The sequence below is a fragment of the Rhineura floridana genome, chromosome 11, assembly GCF_030035675.1.
Source record: "Rhineura floridana isolate rRhiFlo1 chromosome 11, rRhiFlo1.hap2, whole genome shotgun sequence".
NCBI classification, from domain to species: domain Eukaryota; kingdom Metazoa; phylum Chordata; class Lepidosauria; order Squamata; family Rhineuridae; genus Rhineura; species Rhineura floridana.
Window position 1 is genome coordinate 52,909,104 of NC_084490.1, and position 24,108 is coordinate 52,933,211.

Consider the following 24,108-nt stretch of genomic DNA (forward strand, 5'->3'; position numbering starts at 1 on the left):
CTATGTTAAGCATGCCTGCCCGTCCTGCTCTTGCACTTTTGGCCCTCTCCCTCCACCCCCCAGACAGCTGTGTATAATTGCTGCTATTTGTATTGTTCAAAAATGATACAAAAGGGAATGTAAGAGACCATTGCTGCTGTTTGATTGACGGTTCTCCTGTAACCCAGTTGCTCTATCCAAAATAAAAATGCCCGTTTTGTAAATAATCTAATGCTTCTTCCCCCCCCCCCCGAAGCCTGCACTCCCAAACAACTTTATTCAAAATGAAGCAGGGTGGTGGTATTTTATTTTTATCCCACCAACTTTACAAGTAGCTCAAAGGATCTTGCTTATCACTTCTAGTTAGCATCATCCTGCCACCTTCTGAAAGGCTGATTGTATAAGCAGCGTATGTAGCAGAGAGGCCTCACCCCTTTCTGTAGCTGTGGAGATAATAGCTGTCAACTAGGATTGGATGTGAAAGCACACATCGGGTGGGGTTGCTGCAAGTCTGGACAGCAGTCAAGGAAGTTTGGCACAAGGAATGTGCCAGGACATTAGGGCTCACTTATTACTTACGCATAATGTAGGCAGTTGCCGGTGGTATCCAAAAACCTGAAACCAATTTCATGTTTGTAATGCATCAGAATAGACAAAGGTGATTTTAGAGAAGAGTGCTGCAATCCTAAACCCACTTGCTAGGGAGTAAGTCCTATTTAATTCAATGGCAGTGTCTTCTGTATAAGATTGTGTTTATAAAACGCGCTAAATCCATTTGCAGTAGATGAGCACTTTTAACTTGTAGTTCCTGTAACTGACGCAGCTGTAATTTTTCTTTGGTTATGCTCTTTATGCTTGCAAATTCAGGTTTCTTTCTAGCATGAAACCTCTTTTGAATATACCTCTTTTGAAAGAGAATGCTTTAACATTTTTCATGCTAAAAGAAGCAGCTTATTAAGTTGCCTTTCCATTATTCTTTTTTGGTTTGCATTTTCGCTTTTAAATTTTTGTGCTCTTTTACATAATGTAGGGATTTTGCATAGGGAAAAGGCTCAATTAAGCATATTCTAAAATAGGCTTTCCTGGACTATGGTAAAAAAAAAACTGTTTAGGTCAAGGTAGGGAGATGCTCAGAAAGCAATATCCCTGGGTTCACGTAGCGACTGCCTTCAGTTGCCATTGCCAGTAACTATGCCATCCACTATCTTTGTTTTAAAGGTGAGCAGCACAATGGCTGAAAATCCATCTGGGAGTCTGTTGGGGGGCATCACCCCCATGCAGCAAATGCTGGCATCTGGGACTGGAGCCCTCTTTACCTCTCTTTTTGGTAGGTATTCTGCTTTTACCCTGTGGTTTCTTCTGGGCCAATTTGAGTAATGCGGATGCATGTCAAAATGTGTGGTGAGTTGGACATGTGATCTGAGGTTCTGTATGTGACTTAGAGACCATCCTGACTTCTTTTCCTTCCTGTACTCCCATGTTTTGCTACCGCATCACTGCTGGCCACCTAGTCGGTGCTGTGGTATCATTTGAACAGGCACAGGTTTCCCATTACTTGAAAATGAGCTTCCATGCTCAAAATTCTGGGCATGGATTTTGTCTCTTTCAACTGACTTCCAGCATGAATGGGACCGGGGGGGGGATTTGAGTTGGGGATGTCTGTTGCTTTATTAATCCCAGAAATCCCCCCCCAGCCCCATCACCTCTCATTTTAGCCAGATGTTACAATTAGCAACAATCCCCCACATTCTTGCTTGTCCTCTGCCATGTGAACAAACGGATCCCTTCAAATTAAATCAGCGTACTTGCCCTGCACTTCTTGAGTGACTTGGCTTGGGAGGGAAATCTTTCCAGCACTGCATTGCCATCCTGCAGGATGCCAGACTCCAGGGTGGTGAATGAGTTCCTTTGGAGCTCAAGCAGCACATTGCTATTCTTCCCCTCAAGTAAATGCAATCTGAGAGGAAGTGCAGCAGCATCCCAGTTGCAGGGGTCACCAGGTATGTTGCCACACCTCCTAAAATTACTGGGCAGGAGTAGTGGTAGCATACCGTTCGGGATCTATTTTTCCTTCACTCATGAAAGTGGATATGGTGAGTGGGAAGGAAAAGGGAGTAAAATTTTAACCGCTGCTATACTCCCACTGTACTAATTCAGAAAGCATCTTTAGAGATGTTCTCAGTGGCCGCTCCACATCTATCAAAACCCCATCTATCAAAACATCTCTCTAAAGTCTCCCTGGCTCCTGAACAGACATGTCTGTCCTGTTCTGTGTAATGCTGTGCTGCTGGAAGGTCACATAGCCAGCCCCTTCTGTGTTGTGTTTTCAGTCACACCCTTGGATGTGGTGAAGATCCGACTGCAGGCTCAGAGGACACCTTTCTCTAAAGGTAAGTCATTCCTGTTCGTGGGTCAGAAGCCATCAGGAAGGAATCTCCCATCACTCGGATGCTGGTGGCTTCCTGGAACCGTACAAAATGCAATTGGGAGGGCTGCATGTTTGCCTCTCAACCCCTTGCATACAAATAGCCTTCTCCCTGCTGTGCTAGTTTTCCAGAGCGAGGGAGTTTTTGAAGTGGAAGCGTGTTCAAGCATGCAGTTCCTCCCACCTATATTCTGGAGTGGTACTGTGCCAGGAAGAGTGTGCTAACTGCTTTTCCTGACTATGAAAACTAACCTTTATAGAAGTGTGCCACTGGGACTCAACTATGGCTCTGGACTGGACTGTAGCTTCCTTTGTAGTGTCATGCTGAGCAGTTTGATAGCCATGGCTCCTTGATTCATCCTGCGTAGCTCATAACTGCCTTGTGCCCATATGTTAGTAGGAGGGGACAAAATTGGTTAACCCTTCCAACAGATATTAAGCCACCCATCTCTTGCAATTCTCAATGTCTGATCTTGGAGCAACAGTGCCCCACATCTATTGGAAGCCATCCTCAGGTGTCTAGCTTCTGAGATTTCACCAGGTCCTGGCCAAGCGCATCTCCCCTAAGCCAGGGATGGGAAACCTGTGGCTCTCCAGATATTATTGGACTCCAGCTCCCATCAGCCCCAGTCAGCATGGCCCAATAGCCAGGGATGATGGGAGATGGAGTCCAGCAGCATCTGAAGGCCCACAGGTTCCCCATTCTCTCCATACACCGTTATGTCCAGAAAATTTTGGCTTTTTTAAAAGGAGAATTAAATTAGCCAGGTGCATGGGGGAAACCACCATCTGTACTGCATCTTTCTGCAGCCAGACTCCCCTGCCTCACCTGAAGGCCTTCATGTCCCCTCATGCTTTCCCTCCCGCAGCCCACCTATCTCTAAGCATGTCCATGTTACATCTTTTTCAGTGTTGTCAGTACAGTCTATGCCCTGGAGCATTCATCAGTCCAAATGTGAGTATGTCAGGTGTTTTCCCATATAAGCTGCCATTCTCTTTGGATGCAGCTCTGACCCTTTTACTATTCCCATGGGCATCTGGTTGGCCATTCTGAGGACTAGGTGAGCGCTTGGCCTGATCCAGCAGATCCTTGGCCTGATCCAGCAAGCTCTTCTTATGTTCTTACATGCTGTTCGCACTCCTGAAGGAGAGTTCAGTGGGCTTGTTCTTCCTTCCCTTTTCACCTTGTTTCTGCTACAGTGTTTATGTTCCTCCTTCGTTGAGGGATTTGGTATTCATCTGCCTGTATTGTATTCCCAGCTGAAAGTGTGAAACTTGTAGGGGGTCCAGAATGCATGTGTCTCCTGATGCATGAATATGTTTAGGGTGATTCTGAGTTCCGCTGAATGCACTTAGAATCTTCTCTTTGATCAGTCCTGATTACACAGGATTGCCAATCACAGGAGGAAGTCTAACCTCATTAGGCTGAATACAGTTAGCATCCCCTTTCATGCCTGCTTGCAAAACAGTTCAAGGTCCAAAGAGGAGCCAGTGGAGACACTGGGGCAGGGGTTGCGCACGTGCCCCCTCCCCACTTAAAGCCCACCCGTGTTCTTTTGCACACCTCCATCTCAATAGAGCTCGAGCTTGATCTACAAATCGGGACGTTCCTGATTTGAATCTTGCTTCTGCTGCAAGCTCGCTGAGTGGCTTTAGGCAAGCTGTTTCTGTCAGCCTCTACCCCCTCTCTCCATCATGGAAATATTCCTGTCCTGCTTTACAGGGTGATCGGAAGGATTGCCACAAAAACAGTGTATGTAAGCAAGAGTTCTTTCAAAAGGACGAGCACTATTGTTTTCTGTCCAGAAAAGTAAAATTGTCTGTCTCTACTTTGTATCTGCCTATGGCCATACTACCCTGAACACACCCAGTCTCGGAAGCTAAGCAGGGTCAGACCTGGTTAGTACTCGGATGGGAGACTGCCTGGGAATACCGGGTGCCATAGGCTTAGAGGAAGGCAATGGTAAACCACCTCAATACCTCTTACCATGAAAACCCCATGAATATATATATATAAAAAGATTCAAAGGGTCGCCATAAGTCATAATCGACTTGAAGACATGTAACAACAACAACTTAGTATCTAGTTGTGACAGCCCTTCATATCATGCAGCCATTAGCTTGGTTGAAACCAGGACATCAAAATGTTAAGATACCATCGATACCCTGGAGGAGAAAAAAGGTGGCGGTGGGGGAGAATGATCTGAAATAACTTTATTTCCCATCCCTGCACCCTGCCTTGTTATGTGCTACCTAGGTGAGTCACTTCATCTTCCCCATGTTTCACTAGGTTGGCCATCCTTGGTCAGGGGCACTGGATGCGGTGAGCATGTCCTACCCTGGTCCCTTAGGCGATCCTAGTCTAAATAGTTTTGCTTCCGACCTGTTTCATAGCATCATAATGTGAGCTGTTATATGGGTGCCCCATCCTGCATGCTGGTGCAAGTCTGCCGCTTCTTAAGTTGCCATGTTGTTTTGCTCAGTGAGCTGTGCAAATGCGTACAAATGGCATGCAGTGTGGCCCTTCAAACTGCAGGGGGGAGAACTGCATATTTGAATATAAAAAGGACTTAACAGACAGAAAGGCAGCACATTTGGGGGAACAGTTTTACCCTGACCCCCTCCCTGACACTTCAACTTTCAACCTCGGAGTTCATCTGCTTCTTTTGCTGCCTGGGACCCACCATTGCTTGGGTTAGGGACTGCTGCAGCCAGACACTCCCTGTCTGGCTCTAACACAATAACATCTCATTATGTCAAAGAACAGGATTCTCCTGTCTAGTCCCTCTTCCATTGGAAAGGCCTGCAGCCTTCTCTCCCCTGTAAACTCTCTCTGGAGTTGCATGTAATTGGGCCAATGTGTATCCTGCATGGAACTTCCCCCTGCTAGAATTTTCTGTACAGAAATAATTACACAGAGTGTTTTCAACTATGTTGAGTTTTGCATAATTCATTCTGGCTCCATGATCTGAAGTCTTCAGATCTGAACTTCTTTTCTTTCTTTCCTTTTTGCCAGTAAAGGAGGGGAAAGAATATAGAAACCTTTCAATTTTTCTCTGCTACCATGCAAGCTAGAACGCCTGTTTCTTTTTAACGAAAACTGAGCATCGCTGGATGCTGAATTGAGCATTCGGTAGAACAGAGTACACTCAGCAACGCATGTAGTGGGCGTGGGTAGAAGGCTATTCCCACCTTCTATTTTTAACTAACGAGCCTTGGAAGTGTTTTGTCTGTTCTTTGTGTGTTTCTCCTTCTCCTTTTTCTGTGCCATGACTTCCCTTAACCTTGTTTGAATCCTATCTAACCTATGTCCTGGTAGAAGTGAGTGCGTTGGGGTTGGTGGCTGTGATGTTGCCTTCTGGGAAGCAGGTAATGGGTTCTGGGGTATGCAGCCCAATATAATCTGCCCAGAGTATTTCAGCACTGTGTGGACGCAGTTCCACCTTTATAAAAACAGCATCTTGATCTTCCGTGATCTACTTCTGGAGCTAGAGCATTTGTTATGATTAAGACTGAAAACATCTAACTCAGCCTTGTCCAACCTTTGGGCCACAGATGTTGCTGGACTACAGTTCCCATAATTCCTGGCCATTGACCATGCTGGCTGGGGCTGATGGGAGTTGCAGTCCAGCAACGTCTGTGGCCCAAAGGTTGGACAAGGCTGATCTAACTTCTCAGTGCCTTGAGATGAACAGTAGATGTTTTATGTGGCCCATAAGTAATTTAGACTTCATTACTGCAGAAATTATATGACTATTAATACAAATTGCTTTTAAAAAAACAACAACCTGTCCTCCATAAATTTCTTTATAGCCATGGTCACAACAGTTAAAAATGGTACCAGAAAAATACCTCTGATAATTAAATATTGGACAGACAAGGACTATCTGTCTTCTACCATGTCTTGCTTCAGTGTCTCACTAGAGTTACTTTTGAGAGGCAGATAACTTTGGTATCATTACAGCAATTCTCAAAGCCAGAAGTTTTCAACTGGATGCAAGGATTCTGAAAGCTGCTCTTTATTATTATTATTATTTCGTTTCTTTATGACAATTACTTTCAGGATATAAATCCATCAAAGGCAGCTTACAAGAGACTTGACGCTACATTGAAAATAAATAAAACCTGTATTTACTACATTTATATACAGCTGGTATATTACATTTATATAGCCATCCTGTGTGACAGTTCATAAAGCTAAAACCACATGAAAATATAGCATAAAACAATAAATACTGTAACAAATGAATTTGTAAAAATAAAAAAAAATTGTGATGGGATTTGCAGTGAGTTTGTGATTAATAGGCAGAAACTAATGTCTGTGGAAAGCTAGGATCCTGGGACCTCTGGCTAGTGAGGTGACAGACAGGTGACTCCCAGGGTTTGTCCATTTTTGCTTTGCTTACTTGGACTGCGACGGGTCCCTAAATTCTTCTGTCCTGGCTGTATCCATGTACCAAGCCTAGCTACCCCTGGTGGCATTGGGCCATTAGTAATTGAGGCCTTTCTGGACAGGGCTGCATGTACTCTTTGTCAAGAAAAAGTGGAAATAGAAAATGGGTTAAGGAGGTGCACATTGTTGATCTTGGAATGAACATAAAAGCAGAGGGTTTTTTCCCATCAGTAACTTTCTGTGCATTTTCTTGAGACAGGGTTTTAATGTTGTTTTTGCAGCTATAGGTTTCTTACTCTTTAATATACCTATCTAACCTATCTATCTTATCTATGGCTGCTGATAAGAATAGGTTATGGAGGCTGAAGATAGCTCTTGGCAGGGAACATAACTTGTTACTCCCCTATTGCAAATAGATTTGAGATAATGATACTCAGTAGCTTTGGCTGATCTAAAATGGAATACTCAAGTCTTTTCTGGGTAAGTCCTAGCTTTTTCCATATGGAGAAGGAGCTATTCCTAGTGGTGTATCCTCTTCTCCTTCCTGGCATTTGAGAGAGCACCAAGTGTTGACGGCGTGTTTGCAAGCTTATCATGGAGGCTAGAAACGTTGAGGTGACGGTGCCAAATTCTGCTCTGGACATGGAGTTCCATGCTTGTGTGGCTCCAGTTGGGGCATTTGGGAACTGTCATCTCCATTCACAGCTGCTCTTGTCAGCTGCATTGAGCCCCTCTCTCCCTCACAGAGAATTTTGGAACCAGCTGTCCTATGAGAGGGAAGCAGCAGGACTGTCCCTCTGTGGGAGTGATGGCATCAACTGGGTTTCCATGAGCCTACTTGTTGCGGTGAGAGTAAGAAGTAGTCAGCAGGTTCTAGGTAGGCTGCACCCTGTAAAGTCAATTGTATCTAGTTGCATTATAGCCACTTCTAGGAAGATTGGGTCACCAGGCCATTTCTTGGGCTGCTAAGGTCTGGTTTTTTGAACGGTGAGCAGCCCATTTCTATATTAGCTATTTGTTATAAGAACCTTGTGATATCAGTTATTTGGGCCCAGCAGTTGCTTGTCTTCTCTTCACTTCCCCTCCTGTCCTTATGTGTCATGTCTTTTTAGATTGTAAGCCTGAGGGTAGGGACTGTGTCATTTTTATTGATCTGTAACCTGCCCTGGAAGGTTACAGATCAATAAAATGGCTGAATAATAGGTATAAACGCTTTAAATGAATGATGCAACCATGTTTATATGCATTGGTGGCAAGGTGTGTAGGATGCTTGTGAGCACATGTATTCAGGAGCAGGCAACTCAAAATGGGGAATAAGGGATTGGTCAAGAACCTTTGGTTTCTGATGGTACAACTGCCCCCCCTCTAAATCCCTTTTTTTTTCTCTCCCCCTCTTTAACAGGGAAATGCTTCCTTTACTGCAATGGCCTCATGGACCACCTATATGTGTGTCAGAATGGAAACAGCTGCACAGCCTGGTATAAGACTCCCACTCGGTTCACAGGCACTTTGGTAAGGTTCTGCAAGGTAAAGGGCTGAACCATCTTCCATCTGGAAAGCCTTGTAGCTATTTAAGCTGTGGGCCGGGATGGTGGTGGAAATGAGGTAGAGTCATAGACGATGTGGCATCTCCCCCTGCTTAAAACAACAAAGAGTCTCCAAGTAAACTGCTTTGGGGATGCCTAAGGACATGGCTGGGGCTGATCTGAGGCTTGACTGTCTATATCTTGGTGCCCCCTGGGGCCCTTCTGACTTGCCTAAGACATCTTGATCATTTCGCTGTTGCTGCTGCTTCATCATCATGATATCTGACTGGTTCATATATTGACAGTTTATTTTATAATGAATTTTAAATGTTATGTTTATATTAATTTATATTAATCAAAATGAATTTGTTTGATTTGATATATTATTATTATTATTAATAATAATAATATTTAGCGCTGAATCCCATCTAACTTATGTCCTGGTAGAAGTGAATGCGTTCTGTGGTTAACCCCTTGAAAATGATTGGGCTTAGCTCAGGAGGTGGTGTGATTTATCAGTCTCGGCTCCAGACTTTGCAGAGCTGGAGGGGACAAGGAAAAGGGGCATGTATGTGTTCCTAAGCACACTGCAGGGTTTTTTTCCAATGAACCTCTCTCTTCTTAACTGTTCGTCCTTGTCTCTTCCTTACTCTAGGATGCTTTTGTGAAGATCATACGCTACGAGGGCATCCGATCCTTATGGAGTGGCCTGCCACCCACCCTGTGAGTCAAAACATGATTAATATACAATATAAATGATTTATATACAAAAAATAAAATCCAGATCTGCTAGTGTGTCTGTACACAGGCATGCTTGAACACAAATTTTACGCTTGACCTTGCAAGAAAGCTAATTTTGGAAAATTAGCAATACTACTTTTGGGATCTCTGCTGGAAAAAGTGTGCACACAGACAGAATTGCATTGGCTTTGACTACCTTATTTGCTTTAAGGGATTAAGCACTGGCCAATAAGAAACCAATATTAATGTGCTTGCTCTGGAAAGATTGCAGCACCATTGTTGCAATTGTAACATTGTTGTAATTGGTAATTGTAGAACAGTGATTGTCAAACGGTGCGCCCAGCCCTAAGAGGTGGCTAGGTGTGCCTCAAATATTATGAAAGTATATTTTAAAAATGAGAAGAAACCCATTTGTATAGGGTAAGTAATAGTTTTCTATAGTTTATTTTTATTCATAGTTTAAAATATATTAATATATTTTTAATTTTGTACACAAAGTGCGCCAGAAAAATCTTTTGTTTTACAGTGCACCGCAAACCAAAAAAGTTTGAGAACCACTGCTGTAGAAGAATAAAAGTGTAAAATATAACATGCAAATATAAAATGATTTCAGACAGTGGTTCTTAACCTTTTTTGGGTCACAGACCCCTCTGAGAATCTGATGAAAGTTATGAACCCCCATAAATAAATAAATGCAGTTAATTTGATTGCATTGGAAATTTTTGTATGTGTGCGTCCAGTTCATAGACCCCCTGAAGCCCATGGACCAAAGATTAAGGACCCCTGTTTTACAAGCCACAAAAACGGCTTTATGGATTGAAATGCCACCATAAAAACATACAGACTTGGACTTATTAATATTTATTTATTTGTTTGTTTGTTTGTTTGTTTGTTTATTTTCATTTCTAGACCGCCCATAGCTAATAGCTCTCTGGGCGGTGTACAAAACGAGATTAAAATACAATATAGAATAAAATCAGTAACAGAGAGGAACACATTAAACTAAAACATTAAACATAAAACATTGAACATTAAAATGCCTGGGAGTATAGCCAGGTCTTAACCTGGCGCCTAAAAGAAAGAACCGTAGGCACCAGGCGTATTTCCTCCAGTAAGCTGTTCCACAATTCGGGGGCCACCACAGAAAAGGCCCTAGATCTAGTAACAGTCCTCCGGGCATCCTGGTGAGTTGGTACCCGGAGGAGGGCCTTAGATACTGAACGAAGTGAACGGGTAGGTTCATAGCGGGAGAGGCGTTCCACAAGGTATTGCGGTCCCACACCGTGTAAGGCTTTATAGGTCAACACCAGCACCTTGAATCTAGCTCGGAAACAAATAGGTAGCCAGTGCAAGCGAGCCAGGACAGGTGTTATATGCGCAGACCGATTGGTCCTCGTCAACAGCCTGGCTGCCGCATTTTGCACTAGCTGAAGTTTCCGAACAGTCTTCAAGGGCAGCCCTACGTATTGTCTGGATTATGTATCTAGTTACTATTGTGGAGATGGAGGAGAGAAACCAGAGATGGAGTGTCTTCTAATAAAGAATTAAGAAGGTCTTAAAGACCCAGCTTCGCTATGGGGAAAGCAAGAAAACTAGGCAGGGGAAAAGGTTACTTGCAAATTAGTAGTTTTTCCCATCTTGCAACAGCCAGAAGTGTATGAGATTGGGAAAATTACATCCTGAGAAATGTGTGGGGCTGTGTGCCTTTGTGTGTGCCTTTGTGCGTATGTGAGAGTGAGGGGTGGCTACACTTGTCATCGCCTGCAGCCTCTGGAGACCTGGTAAAAGCATCCCTTAGGCCAAATGCAGCCACCCCAGTTTTAGATCCTGCAGAGTCCCAAAAATAACTGCAGCTCAGATTCTTTTTTTAAAAAAGATGTTTCTAGCCCCCATTTTTATAAAGTAATCCAGTGAAGAGGGTGGAAGTTCTTTGCCAGGGTTAAGAAATGAGAAGGCAGATCTCCAGTCTCTTGTTTCTTTGCCACTTTCTCTCACCTCTGCTCACTGAATTGTTACTTTTTCCTTTTTTTCCTTTTGTTTTGTTATGGCTTTTTGGAACTCTGGGTGATCAGAATTCTTGTTGGGTTTATGGGTAGTGTTAAATTTGCCACACATTGGTGTTAGAAGTACTAATTAGATTCTGCATAGGCATACACACTGCACTTTCTGCTTAATATCTGCAACTCTTTAACAGGGTGATGGCTGTCCCTGCCACTGTGATCTACTTCACTAGTTATGACCAGCTACGTGATTTCTTGCGTGCCAGGATTGACAGCCAAGGACGCTACATCCCACTAGTGGCTGGGGCAGTTGCTAGATGTGAGTATCACTTTTCCTGTTGTGTCTGTATACTTGTAGGAGCTGTCTGTCTTACTGCTTTCAGATAAATACTTTAAAAAAAAAACTTCTAGCTTTTAAAATGTTTTCTTTCCCCAGTGATTTGGCATCTGTATGTCTATCTCTCCATTTTAGGAAGAGTGTGACTTTATGTTTAGAAAAGGGGTTGCCTGGAGATAGGACCTCTAATATGATTAAAGTTCAAAAAACCTATCAGCTGGAGGTTTTATTTTATTTTATTTTATTTTTTATTTAATTTGATTTATATACCGCCCTAAGCCAAAAAGGCTCTCTGGGCGGTGTACATAAAAGGTTGGAGGTAGTGTGTGTTAAGCTTGTAAAAGTGAGCCACCACATCTCTGAGATCATCCACAGAGGCCCTGCTTCAGATCAGTTAGGTTGCTGGGCACAACAGATAGGGTCTTTTCAGTGGTGACCCCATATCTCTGGAACTCCCTCCCAACAAAATTGCATTTGGCTTCTTCCGTTTGATTTTAAGATGCCTCTAAAACCTTTTTTTTTAACAACAAAATTCTATTCACTTTTGGTTAAAATGATGGGACTGGATTTTTTAACTCATTCCTCTCTGTTTTCAACTGCAAAATTGGTCTGATTTAGGGATTGTTTTATGCTGCAGTTTTTAGTTGACAGAATTTTTAGATGCTTGTTTTTAAATATGTGTATGATGCTGATTGTAAGCCACCTTGGGAAAACATGTGTTTTGAATAGGTCGCATACACATTCTTAAAATTAATAAAGAAACAGACATGTAGCACACACATGCCAGTTTGCTTCAGCTCACTCCAGCTCCCACGGGATAGCTCATGGGTTAACATGTTTCTTGTGGTAAGCCAGCCTTTCCCAAGCTGGTGCCCTCCAGATGTTTTGAACTACCATCTGTGCTGGCTGGGGCTGATGGGAGTTATAGTCCAAAAGCATCTGGAAGGCATCACGTTGGATGCTTCTGACTTACATCCCACCATGTTGCGGGATGTTGCCTTCTCAAGTATGGATTGTAAGTCAAGGGCATCCAATGTGATGCCTTCCAGATGCTGTTGGACTATGATTCCCATTAAGCCCAGCCTGCACAGATGTAGTCCAGAACATCTGTAGCGCACCAGATCCTAGTGCTGTTGTGCAGGTCAGGCATCTGGAAGAGTGTATGTGTGTCTTGTTTTAAGTCAGGGGGAAACGCTTCTGATCATGCTTGGAAAAGGGGCTGCTTTGCCATAAAGTAGATGCAAGTCTATCAGAAGGGTAACCACCACTTAGGGGAGAGATATTTTACTGAATGAGCTTCAGAGGTATGTGAGTGGGTGTTACCCTTCCTATAGGATACCGGGGGGGGATCTGAGATGCAGGTGAACACCTTCCATTCACCCCTCCTTCCCAAAGCATAGTTCAAGTCTAAGGACAGTCTCCATGTTAAAAAGGTAGCAATATGATTACAGTAGGGCGCCGCTTACCGGCGCTTTGCATTCCAGCATTCCGCTAATGAGGCAGCAGAAAATTCCCCATTTTAAAGCCGTTTTTGCGGCATTTTCGCGTGATGCGCCCCATTATAATCAATGGGATTCCGCTTTACGGCGATTTCCGCTTTATGGCGGGGGCCTGCTCCCTAACCCACCATATAAGCGGGGCCCTACTGTACTACTTTTGGAGTGTGTGAAGTAAATCAAGAATGAATGCAGCAGTTATGCCTTCTCATGAACCTCCCTGAGGTGTCCATTGTCTCTTATGTTCACCACCACCACCACATATAATCCATTACCCCAGGCTGGTCCCTTCCAGTTCTTCTCCTTCCCTTACCCTTTCTTCTCAAACTCTTTCTGAATGCCAGAACTGCAGCCTCCATGTTCAGTGACATGGTGCCTTTTGGGTTCTATATTTCAATGATTGGCAACAGGGTTGAATTATCAAACTCCCAGCCTACTTGTCGGATCTTCCTAAACAGTGAGAAGATGGAATGCCTTGTGATGAAGTCTGCTATAGCAATTCCCATGTTTTATGATGCCCAGGCACATGTCGTTCACATTGTAATCCATAACGCCGATCATCTCTTCTATGTGTGTGTGTCTTCCAGTTGGTCTTTGAGGTAGGAGGGCCGAGAACCACCCCTGATAGATTGAGGGTTGATTTCACATGTTGTCCTGAATTCTCTTCCCTAGTGGGTGCAGTAACAGTGATTAGCCCCTTGGAACTCATCCGCACAAAGATGCAATCCCGCCAGCTGAGCTACCACGAACTGCGTGTCTGCATCCAATCTGCTGTGGCCCAGGATGGGTGGCTGTCTCTCTGGAGGGGCTGGGGACCCACAGTGTTGCGGGACGTTCCTTTCTCAGGTATGTACACCGCCCAGAGAGCCTTCGGGCTTAGGGCGGTATATAAAATAAATAAAATAAATAAAATAAAATAAATGGATGCAACACACAGAAGGGAGAAAAGAACCTGCAGTAACGAGAGGGTTTGGAATACGTTGCACACAGAGGGGCGGAAGAAACTAGGCATGTTTCATTTTAGAGCAGAGAACATGCAAGACAGAGTGTGATACCTGTTTTCAAAATACCAAAAAAGGGAAAGGTTGGCTCCTCAGAGAATCCATCTTGCAACAAAGCCATTTTAGCTGATTGAGTACAGTGTCTTAAGGATAGCAGGGAATCAATACTGTATTACCCATGAAAGTTGTGGAATCTCCATCTTTGTGGTTTTTAAGAAGGGATTGCACAAACATCTGTCCGCTGTCCAGGGCATTCTGAACTTGCAGGGGGTGGAGCAGTATGGCCCATCAATACCATTCCCACTTGGAGGTTGACACCCTCTAGATTGATGTGCAGGCGGTGTGGGTCTCAGGGCTCCATGACCCTCCTGTCTGAGCAGAGAAACAAGTTTCTGCCTTCCCCAGTAGTGCATTGCTTGGCTGGACTGAATAAATCTAGAGTCACGAGAGTAGCTGTATACTATAGCCTGCATGGGTTTTTCACATTCTGCCATGTTAAATGGAAAATATTCCCCATGCCATACTGCTGCTTCCCATAAGCTCATTTCAAAACAAAATCTTACAAAGCTTATAGTCCTGAACTCAGAAACATTTGCTTAACAACCCTCTAAGTTTTCATGGCGATACACAAAACACTCAGAGAGAATTTAGACTTTAAAGTCTGAAACACGAGTAAAAGAATCCAGACCGCTGTTAGACTTTTTTTCTGTCAGTGATCTCATAATTTGTTGAAATTAATTAAAAATCAGGCATGCTCGCAGATGATGATGATAATCCTATTATTGACCTTGCCCCATACTCTGACCTTCATCTCCTGCAGTTTAAAAGTTAAAAAAATGCCTGGCTGATTTTTAATTAATTTAAGAAAATAAACATTGGAGTCTATGATAGTGCAGGCATGCTCAATAAAAACCAACTGTCAATGTTCTAAAAGCCAGACTAACAGGTGTTTGGCTTGGCTAATCGGGGCCACACCCACGCCAGATATTTATTCCACTTTAAGCAGTCATGGCTTTCCCCAAAGAATCCTGGGAAGTGTAGTTTGTGAAGGGTACTGAGAGTTGTTAAGAGGTTCCTATCCCCCTGACAGAACTCCAGTGGCCAGAGTGGTTTAACAGTCAGCCCATCTTATCAGAGAATTCTGGTGACTGTAGATCTGTGAGGGGAATAGGGTGTACCTCTGTGAGAATAGGATTCTTTGGGAGAAGCCATGACTGTTTAAAGTGGAATAAATGTCTGGTGTGGATGTGGCCAGGGACAGCTTTGGTTTAAATTTGGGTGGGACACTACATGTGTCTGCTGTAGAATAAAAAGGTGGTGGTAGGGGAAGTGATACTGTTAACATTATTTCCCTTTTGAAAAGGAAAGGGGCTTTCCCTCTGCCCAGTGCCTACCCACCCAATCTCCTCCCCCTCTGTCTTCCTTCCCTACTCCTCCCCCCACCTGTCCCTCCCCGAGGTCAGTTTCACCTATCCTAACCATGATTGCATTGAAGTAAATTCCATTGAACTCAATAAGCATGCAAATGATCAAATCTGCCCTCCTCTCCCCCTTCCCTCCCCTCTTCACCATCATATGACATTGGCCAATAAAAAGGCTTTCAAAGTAATAAAAATACATTTGACAAAGATTTCTAGGATGAATAATGAGTGAAATACAATTTTCTAGGTTAGATTCTCTGTAGAAACAGTAGTAACACAGGAAAGAAGCAAAGTAAGAAGAACACCAACTAACACAAAAATGTAGTTGTCCATCTTTGGAGATGCAGTCCTGATTGCAGGTGTTGCCACCACTCACCATCTGCTCAGAGGCACATGTTACCAAGTTCTTCCAAGCTACACAGGAAGTGGATTGGACCGTGAAAGACCAACCCAAATTGTGTTTTCATTTTTACATATTTGTAGGGCAGTACAATATCTCAGAGAGGAGGTCAGCTCCCCTGCTGTATTCACTATAGCTGTCCAGTTTCCCTACTTTTTAAAGTTTGATAGATATATCTGTTGGCTATAGGTATGTTCTTAAACCGCAAGGGGTTTTTGCCTATTAGTGAATAGAGTTTTCACCGCAGCAGGTTGTAAACTGCCCTGACATTATGAAGGATGGCGTATGAATCCCTTGAAACAAAAAAAATGTTAAAATTAAACCTGAGGAGCGGGACACCCGTAGGGATTCTGGGCAGGGAAGGGGAGAGCTGCCACTCTAGCAGAGGGGCACACGTTCCCCAGTGCCCAAAGGAAATACAGTAAGTTTCTGATGTCTGTCATTCCCCTCCCTTTTTTTCTGATATCTTTCTTCCTCTTGGTTTCCCCACAGCTCTGTACTGGTACAACTATGAACTGGTGAAAGAATGGCTGTGTACCCAGTTCCATCTGACCAAGGCCACTTTCACAGTCAGCTTTGCAGCCGGTGCCATTTCTGGCACGGTGAGTTGCCAGTTCTTTCGAGCAGCCTTGAGATATTGCCTCAACAGACAGATGCAAGGCAAAACAGCCTGCTCACCAATGTTCTCTCGCCTATGACTCGGGGAGCCTTTTAAACAGCTGAGTTTCTGCAACCAGGAAGACTAAAGATTATGGCCATTTTGTTTTATTTGTCTGTGTTGCTGAGCAGAAGCAAATGTTAGTGTGCTCCTTATTGTAAAGTTTCAAACTTCTTGGCCCAAGCTTTCCCAGTGACGGAGTGAATTGTACGTGTGCAGCACTTGCAGTGTGGTCAGTATGACAAATGTTAATGATATACATCAGGATAGGGAACCCTTTTCAGTCCAGTGACTGCATCCCTTCCAGTGGTAGGCGTGGCCAGTGAGAAAACTGGTTGGAGCCATGGATGTGGGTCTCCTCTTTCTACCCCTGATACACACACAGTGCCTTTACCCTTACTTAACACGAACCAGTTTTCCTTCTCCATGTGCGTTCTGAACAGTTGGTTCTCCATCCATGGAGTACGCTATCTAGAGTGAGTTTTTAATCTCCTCCCACTCGCTCTAGTGGTGGGATTTATGCAAATTAAGCAAAGTTTGGCCCTGTTGTGTGTTAGAGGCCCTGCTGATTCCTTCCCTTCATGGTTAGAGGCAGGATACTTTTCTTGGGAGCACCTCACTGTTTCAACTCAACAGCTGGTTCCCCCCTCTTCCCCCCCTCCTTTTCTTTGCCAACATTTATTTAACTAGGGTGGTCAGGGAGCCCATCACTTCCCCACTGCCAGCCCCAACAAAGAGAGAGCTTTGTCTCAAGCCCAGTGGAGGATCTTGCTGATGATTTTTTCTGTGGCCCTTAACTTTGTGGGGCACTTGGAGACTGGCGGTTCGGAGAAATGTTCCTCCGCTAAGGCAATATAAGGTGCCAGAGGAGAAGGCAGCACAAGGGAAAGTGGAGCTGGAGGACTGAACTGACCATAGAGATGGGGGTTGCCCCTGAAGCTCTCATGATAAGCTCCGACGATGCTGTCTGGCGGAGATGCATTAGGATTTCCAACTCCTAAAATTCTCTAACATCCATTCATGTGTTGAAATCTTCAGTCATAGAAGTGGAGGCAACTGAGTTCATTCTTCTTTGCTCATTTTTTAAAAATGTTTTAAATTGTTAACTAGCTTAGCTATGTTGTAAGCTGCTTTATCGAAGGCATTTTGCCTTGAAAAGCTGGGGTATAAATACCTGAATTAAAGAAATGTGATCCCAAAAGCTCTCTGTTAACCAGGATAATTATTTAGTTGTTTCCACGTGCCAGAGAGGCAGCTAACAGATGGGCATTCCTATTCCCCAGGTGGCTGCTATCTTGACACTGCCCTTTGACGTGGTGAAGACCCAGAGACAGATTGAGCTGGGAGACATGGAGACACTCCAAGGTGAGAGGCAGGAAGGTACCGGAGGAAGAAGGCTACTGTCATAAGACTGGCCAGCCATTGGTAGCTCTCTTCATGCAAGTGTAAGCTTGGGTCAGTTTCAGGGCAAGCAATCCACTTGGCAGGGCAGACAAGCAACAGAGCACGGACATCAAAGACCTTAAAAGCAGAGTCGAGGGTGCTGGGTCTGAAGGGTGTGATACAATCAGTGCCCACTGGGCAGGAAAGATCAAGCCTAAGGCTGAGTACACCTGGGTAGTTCATACAGGGCTCCCTGTCCTTTGGAAAGTTGGCCTAGGAACCAATCAGAGCCAGAGATATGCCAGTAGTGCTGCTTCCCAGTCTTCCTTTGCCAGGTGAGTGCTTGAGGGCTGTTGCTTCAGAGCCAGAAGAGAAACAGTTTCCTCTTCCACAGAAACCTGGTGCAAGTCCCTTTCCTGGATACTGAACTTGCAAGTGGAAGTGTAGAGGAGAGCCATGGCCAGTCTGAACTCCAGACTGGTATCCCCAGGTAGCTGTGTAAACACAGCAGTGTCTCCTGGGAGGCATGTCCATCAGCAAGCCATTTTGCCCCATTAAATTCAAGGGCCTCTTTGCGCACTAAGTAGCAGCAAATACGTGTTACGTCTTGTGCATGTGTCACACAAAGCCACAGCCAGTCCCAGTTTTCTGGCTTGCACACAGCTGAAAACATTGGCTTGCCATACATATATATAAAATATTTTTGGTGTTCATTTTTGGTGTTTAAAAGCACAGCATGTGAAGCAGCCCTTTGTAGATAAAGGTAAAGGTGTCCCCGCACTTATAGTGCGAGTCGTTTCCGACTCTTAGGGTGCCGTCTTGTGACGTTTACTAGGCAGACCGTATATATGGGGTGGGATTGCCAGTTCTTTCCCCAGCCTTTCTTTACCCCCCAGTGTATGCCGGGTACTCATTTTCCCGACCACGGATGGATGGAAGGCTGAGTGGACCTCGACCCCTTTTACCGGCGATTCAACTTCCTCTTTCCGTTGGAATCGAACTCCGGCCATGAGCAGAGCTTTCGGCTGCGTTACCGCCGCTTACCACTCTGCGCCCCTTTGCACGGTCTCTTGGGTTGCAGTACTATAAACTAGGGATGGGGCATCTGTCGCTCTCCCATCAGTCCCAATCAGCATAGCCAGTGCCCAGGGAATTGTACAACTCCCAACGATGGGGATTGTAGTCCAGCAATATTTGTAGGGGCGCAGATTTCCCATACCTGCAATATAAATTTCCTGGGAGTAAGCTCTGCTGAATATAGCGGGACTTGCCAAACATACTTGCATAGGATCACATAGTCAACTTTATTGTCTTGAGCCTGAGTGGTGGACAGTCTCCCATATATCTTGTAAGTTCACAAGATGAGACTTGCATGTCTCAGATAGCACCTCTTATAATACGAGCCTGCTTTTTAAGGTTGTTAGGAAGGGTCATGTCCCATCTCCCACATGAGGAAGATGAGAACTGCTTTGGGTCAGAGCAGGGCCTTTTTGGTAATGGCTCCACATCTTTGGAACAGCCTCCTAGACAAGAGTTGACAATGCACCTCCTTATTTTCTTCAAATGCAAATATAAGTAGTCCTGGTAGAAAGTTGAATGAGTCTGTTTTAACAGTTGCCCTTTAAAAATGTTTACTGTTTTAAATTGTTACAGTGCCTTGCAAACGTAATCGGTCTCCTGACCAATGCTCTCATATTAATGAATTACAAATGGTACATTGTAATTTCGTTCTGTATAGCTTATTCTGAAATACTGAAACTCAAAATCAATTATTGTAAGGTAACATTGGTTTTATGTTGGGAAATGTTTGTAAGAAACATAAAAAACTGAAACATGTTGCTTGCATAAGTATTCAACCCCACCTCATTAATATTTGATAGAGCCATCTTTTGCTGCTTTAACACCGTTAAGTCTTTCGGGGTTGGTATGTACCAGCTTTGCACACAGTGTCGGAGGGATTTTGGCCCATTCTTGGCAGATTCACTCCATTCAGGTTGGTTGGACGTTGCTCGTGGACCACAATTTTCAAAGCATGCCACAGATTCTCAATGGGATTGAGATCAGGACGTTGACTGGGCCACTGTAGGACATTCACTTTTGTTCTTGAGCCACTCCGATGTTGCTTTGGCCTTGTGCTTGGGAAAGTGAATTTCCTCCTAAGCGTCAGTTTTTGAGTGGACTGAATCAGTTTCTCTTGCAGTATTTCCCTGTATTTTGCTCCATCCATTCTTCCTTCAATTTTAACAAAATGCCCAGTCCCTGCTGATGAGAAGCATCTCCACAGCATGATGCTGCCAGCACCATATTTCACTGTAGGGATGGTGTGTCTTGAGGCATGGGCAGTGTTAGGTTTGCACCACACATAGAGCTTTTTGGCCAAAACTCAAAGTGCTATCTTGGTCTCATCTGACCACAAAACCTTTGCCCTCATCGCAGCTGGGGCACTCACATGCTTTCTGGCAAACTCCAGACATGCTTTCAGAAGGTACTTTTTGAGTAATGGCTTCTTTCTTGCCACTCTCCCATACAGGCCAGTGTTATGCAGAGCTCTTGATATGGTTGACTGGTGCACCATTACTCCACTGCCAGCCATTTAACTCTTGTAGCTCCTTCAAAGTGATTGTTGGCCTTCTGTGGCTTCTCTCACAAGTCTCCTCCTTGTTCGAGCGCTGAGTTTTGAGGGACGGCCTTTTTTGGGCAGCGCCTGGGTGGTATGCAGCTTCCACTTCCTGATTATTGATCCAGCTGTGCACACTGGGATATCCAAACACTTGGATATTATTTTGTACCCTTTTCCTAATCTATGCATTTGTATTACATTATCTCTCAGTTCTGTCTCTTTGGTCTTCATTTTTCTTCATTCCACAGCCTGACCAATGATCCTTCAACAGTGGGATTTTCATCCTGACAATGTGACAGCAACTTTAACGGTTCACAGGTGGAGGCCAGTGGTAAGGTAACTGTGTCCTCGACAGGGCAGTTTCTTTCATCTGTGTCAACTGGGAGCTTCCACAGCACAGGGCTTGAATACTTATGCAAGCAACATGTTTCAGTTTTTTATGTTTCTTACAAACATTTCCCAACATAAAACCAATGTAACCTTACAATAATTGATTTTGTGTTTCAGTGTTTCAAAATAAAATATACAGAACAAAATTACGACGTACCATTTGCAATTCAGAAATATGAGAGCATTGGTCAGGGGTCTGATTACGTTTGCAAGGCACTGTATATGCTGAACAACATTACTAATTTATTATTTTTTGTTGCTGCTTCAAGTAAAAGAGAAGCAGGGAATAAAAAAATTAACTACATAATTTCTTACCCTTTCTCTCCCTTCTCAGTTACTACTCCCAGATCCTCCTCAACCTGGCTGCTTATGCAGAAGATTCGAGCAGAATCTGGCACTCGAGGACTCTTTGCAGGTGACTTATGCTGCCTTTTACTGCTGCCCTCCTGTGCTGTGCGTGATAACACCACTGCAGAACAGTAATAAGTAGAGGATTGGATTTAGAACAAAGAGCCTGTAGATGAAATCTCTCAACTATAAATTCTGTAGGTGGCCCTAGAGAGTTGGGCAGTCTGTTCTTTCTCAGCCTCAGTTTCTTATAAGCACACTGCAGTGTAAAAGATCCTGTAAGAATCTCCTCCCCCGCCCTGGTGTGAATATATAGTGATGTGTAGTGTGTAACTCGCATGTGGTCAGACATGGTATGGGAGCCAAATGCAGCAGGTGCCAAGTACTTGTGTGCTCTTTTTAGGCCTTCCTTGCTGGACCAGGCAACGAGCTCTGTAGGTTGCACCTTGCCTTCTGGGAGGAGATGGGGGAGATAATGAGAGGCAAATTCCATGCTAGGGATAATTAGGAAAGTTATTGAAAATAAAACAGCCGATATCATAATGCCGTTGTATAAATCTATGGTGCGGCTGCATTTGGAATACTGTGTACAGTTCTGGTCGCCTCATCTCAAAAAGGATATTATAGAGTTGGAAAAGGTTCAGAAGAGGGCAACCAGAATGATCAAGGGGATGGAGCGACTCCCTTACGAGGAAAGGTTGCAGCATTTGGGGCTTTTTAGTTTAGAGAAAAGGCGGGTCAGAGGAGACATGATAGAAGTGTATAAAATTATGCATGGCATTGAGAAAGCGGATAGAGAAAAGTTCTTCTCCCGATCTCATAATACTAGAACTTGTGGACATTCAAAGAAGCTGAATGTTGGAAGATTCAGGACAGACAAAAGGAAGTACTTCTTTACTCAGTGCATAGTTAAACTATGGAATTTGCTCCCACAAGACGCAGTAATGGCCACCAGCTTGGATGGCTTTAAAAGAAGATTAGACAAATTCATGGAGGACAGGGCTATCAATGGCTACTAGCCATGATGGCTGTGCTCTGCCACCCTAGTCAGAGGCAGCATGCTTCTGAAAACCAGTTGCCGGAAGAAGCCTCAGGAGGGGAGAGTGTTCTTGCACTCGGGTCCTTCTTGCGGGCTTCCCCCGGGCACCTGGTTGGCTACTGTGAGAACAGGATGCTGGACTAGATGGGCCACTGGCCTGATCCAGCAGGCTCTTCTTATGTTCTTATGTTCTCCTCCTTTGCTCCTGTCAACTGGAGTCTTGAGCTCCAGTTAGCTGTGCCTGAACGTGCACTTGGCATGACTTTTTGTTTCATTCTTCTCTCCTCCCCCTGCCAAAATCTCCTTTAGGTTTCCTGCCTCGTGTCATCAAGGTAGCCCCAGCCTGCGCCATCATGATCAGCACATATGAATTTGGCAAGACCTTCTTCCAGAAAATGAACCAGGAGCGGCAGCTTAGCAACCTGTGAGCTCCATAGAAAGATCCTCAGCAGCATGTAGATGGACCAAAGCCACATCAGTAGCAGGGCAAAAGGGCATATTTCAGGAGACTGAAGGAGGAAAATAAAGTCTGTGAACGCTTGGACTTGATAAGGTGGAAGCAGTAGTGGTCACTGACAATGAAGAGTTGAGCAGGCCATACCTAGGAAATGTTTGTTCACTTTTCTTGTCCTGTCCAACAACTTCCATGTGCCTTCCATCTAGCTTCCAGCCTCCCTGCCTTCCCCTTTTCTTGGGGAACAGTTTGGTGATTTAGATCTCTGAGCTGCACTCCTTGCTCTCCTCACTTTAGAATCATTGTTACATTTTCCTATTTGGACACTGTGATGTTTGAGCCTTTCTGCCTCTTACCGGAAGAGCAGAATGTCCTCTTTAGTCTTGCCCCAGATCAAGAGAATCTCTAGCTACAACTGCCTGCCTGTCAGATCCCAAACAGAATATGTCTTTCTTTGGTCAGCTGCAGAAGGAGGCAAAAGGAAAACAAGGAAAAAACAGGCTAGCCTTGCCATTCCAAATGAGAAGAGCTGCACAAAATCGGGGGGTTTTTTTTGTATGTGTGGCTCTCCAGAGTTAAAGCTGCTGTAGACAGAAACAGACAGGCAACTCCACCCCGTCTTAATTCTAAAGTGTCTGTTGGCGTGCATGCCTGCTGTTCTGCCACATGATCTTTTCTGCGCATGATGAATATGCTGGCTCAAGTTGCAAGCCCACACTGGACTCCAGATACAAATACTGGTTTTAGACACTCAGGATTCTCCCACTTCTTCTCTCCATGCCCCCATGGACAGCCTGAACTCTCTAAAGTCTTCACACCCTTGATAATGGCTAGCAGGGGAACATTCTCTGCCCCACACCATGCTCAAATCTTCCACAAGGTCTGCTTCATTAAAGGAGGACTGAAATCTCAGCCAGGCCAAAATTTTGGTTTACCTTAAGTGGCACCCTTTAGCAGCTGCTAGATTTCCCCTTTCTATGCTGTTCACTTACGTGCCTGTTGCTTACATTCTTGTGGAGAGGATAGAGAGGCTGAACACCTCTTTAATAAAGTTGCGTTTTTTAAAAAAAAATACAGCAGAGCAGATCGGGAGAGGATCGCTCGTCTGTCGATGTTAAATCTACTTCACGTTTCTGGTCTAGCTTTTCTTCTAGCTCTATCTAAGAGGTGGTGAATCTTTTTGGCCTGGTGGGCCATATCCTCTTCTGTCCTCAACCGCATGGGTCAGCTTTGACATTACAACATCAGATGACTGACAGATGGGTTGTCCTGTCCACCTATCAAAGTCTCTTGCACAGGGAAGTGCTGCATAAAGCTCTTTGAAAGCCTTGTGCTCAACCCTTCCTAAGTACTGGGCATAGGACTGGTAAAGCTGCTTCCTGCAGAGATCAGCTGCGCCCTCAAGTTTCCCAGCTGATGAGCAGTGACTTCTACTTTCTGCAGGGAGTGGCTGTCCCCATAGGGAACTCAGTTTTCCATCCCTGTTTTAGAATTTCC

The 24,108-nt window shown here is 44.4% G+C and overlaps 1 protein-coding gene and 1 pseudogene across 7 annotated transcripts in view; both read left to right on the top strand.

The window, feature by feature from the left end:
* SLC25A39 (solute carrier family 25 member 39) overlaps window positions 1-23,734 on the top strand; it is a 31,812-nt gene extending 8,078 nt beyond the window's left edge. For 3 of the 7 annotated variants that reach the window (XM_061590731.1, XM_061590730.1, XM_061590732.1), the window contains 11 exons: window positions 1,198-1,306; window positions 2,310-2,369; window positions 3,315-3,359; window positions 8,200-8,324; window positions 8,979-9,046; window positions 11,259-11,383; window positions 13,570-13,743; window positions 16,212-16,321; window positions 17,661-17,742; window positions 21,105-21,185; window positions 22,467-23,734. In XM_061590731.1, coding sequence (XP_061446715.1) covers window positions 1,210-1,306; window positions 2,310-2,369; window positions 3,315-3,359; window positions 8,200-8,324; window positions 8,979-9,046; window positions 11,259-11,383; window positions 13,570-13,743; window positions 16,212-16,321; window positions 17,661-17,742; window positions 21,105-21,185; window positions 22,467-22,585 — 1,086 coding nt within the window. In that variant the 5' untranslated portion in view covers window positions 1,198-1,209 and the 3' untranslated portion in view covers window positions 22,586-23,734. The remainder of the gene's footprint in view (window positions 1-1,197; window positions 1,307-2,309; window positions 2,370-3,314; window positions 3,360-8,199; window positions 8,325-8,978; window positions 9,047-11,258; window positions 11,384-13,569; window positions 13,744-16,211; window positions 16,322-17,660; window positions 17,743-21,104; window positions 21,186-22,466) is intronic. The other 4 variants (XM_061590733.1, XM_061590735.1, XM_061590736.1 and 1 more) reach the window with 4 other exon arrangements.
* On the top strand, window positions 4,244-4,352 carry LOC133368169 (5S ribosomal RNA; annotated as a pseudogene).
* Window positions 23,735-24,108: the final 374 nt, after the last annotated feature.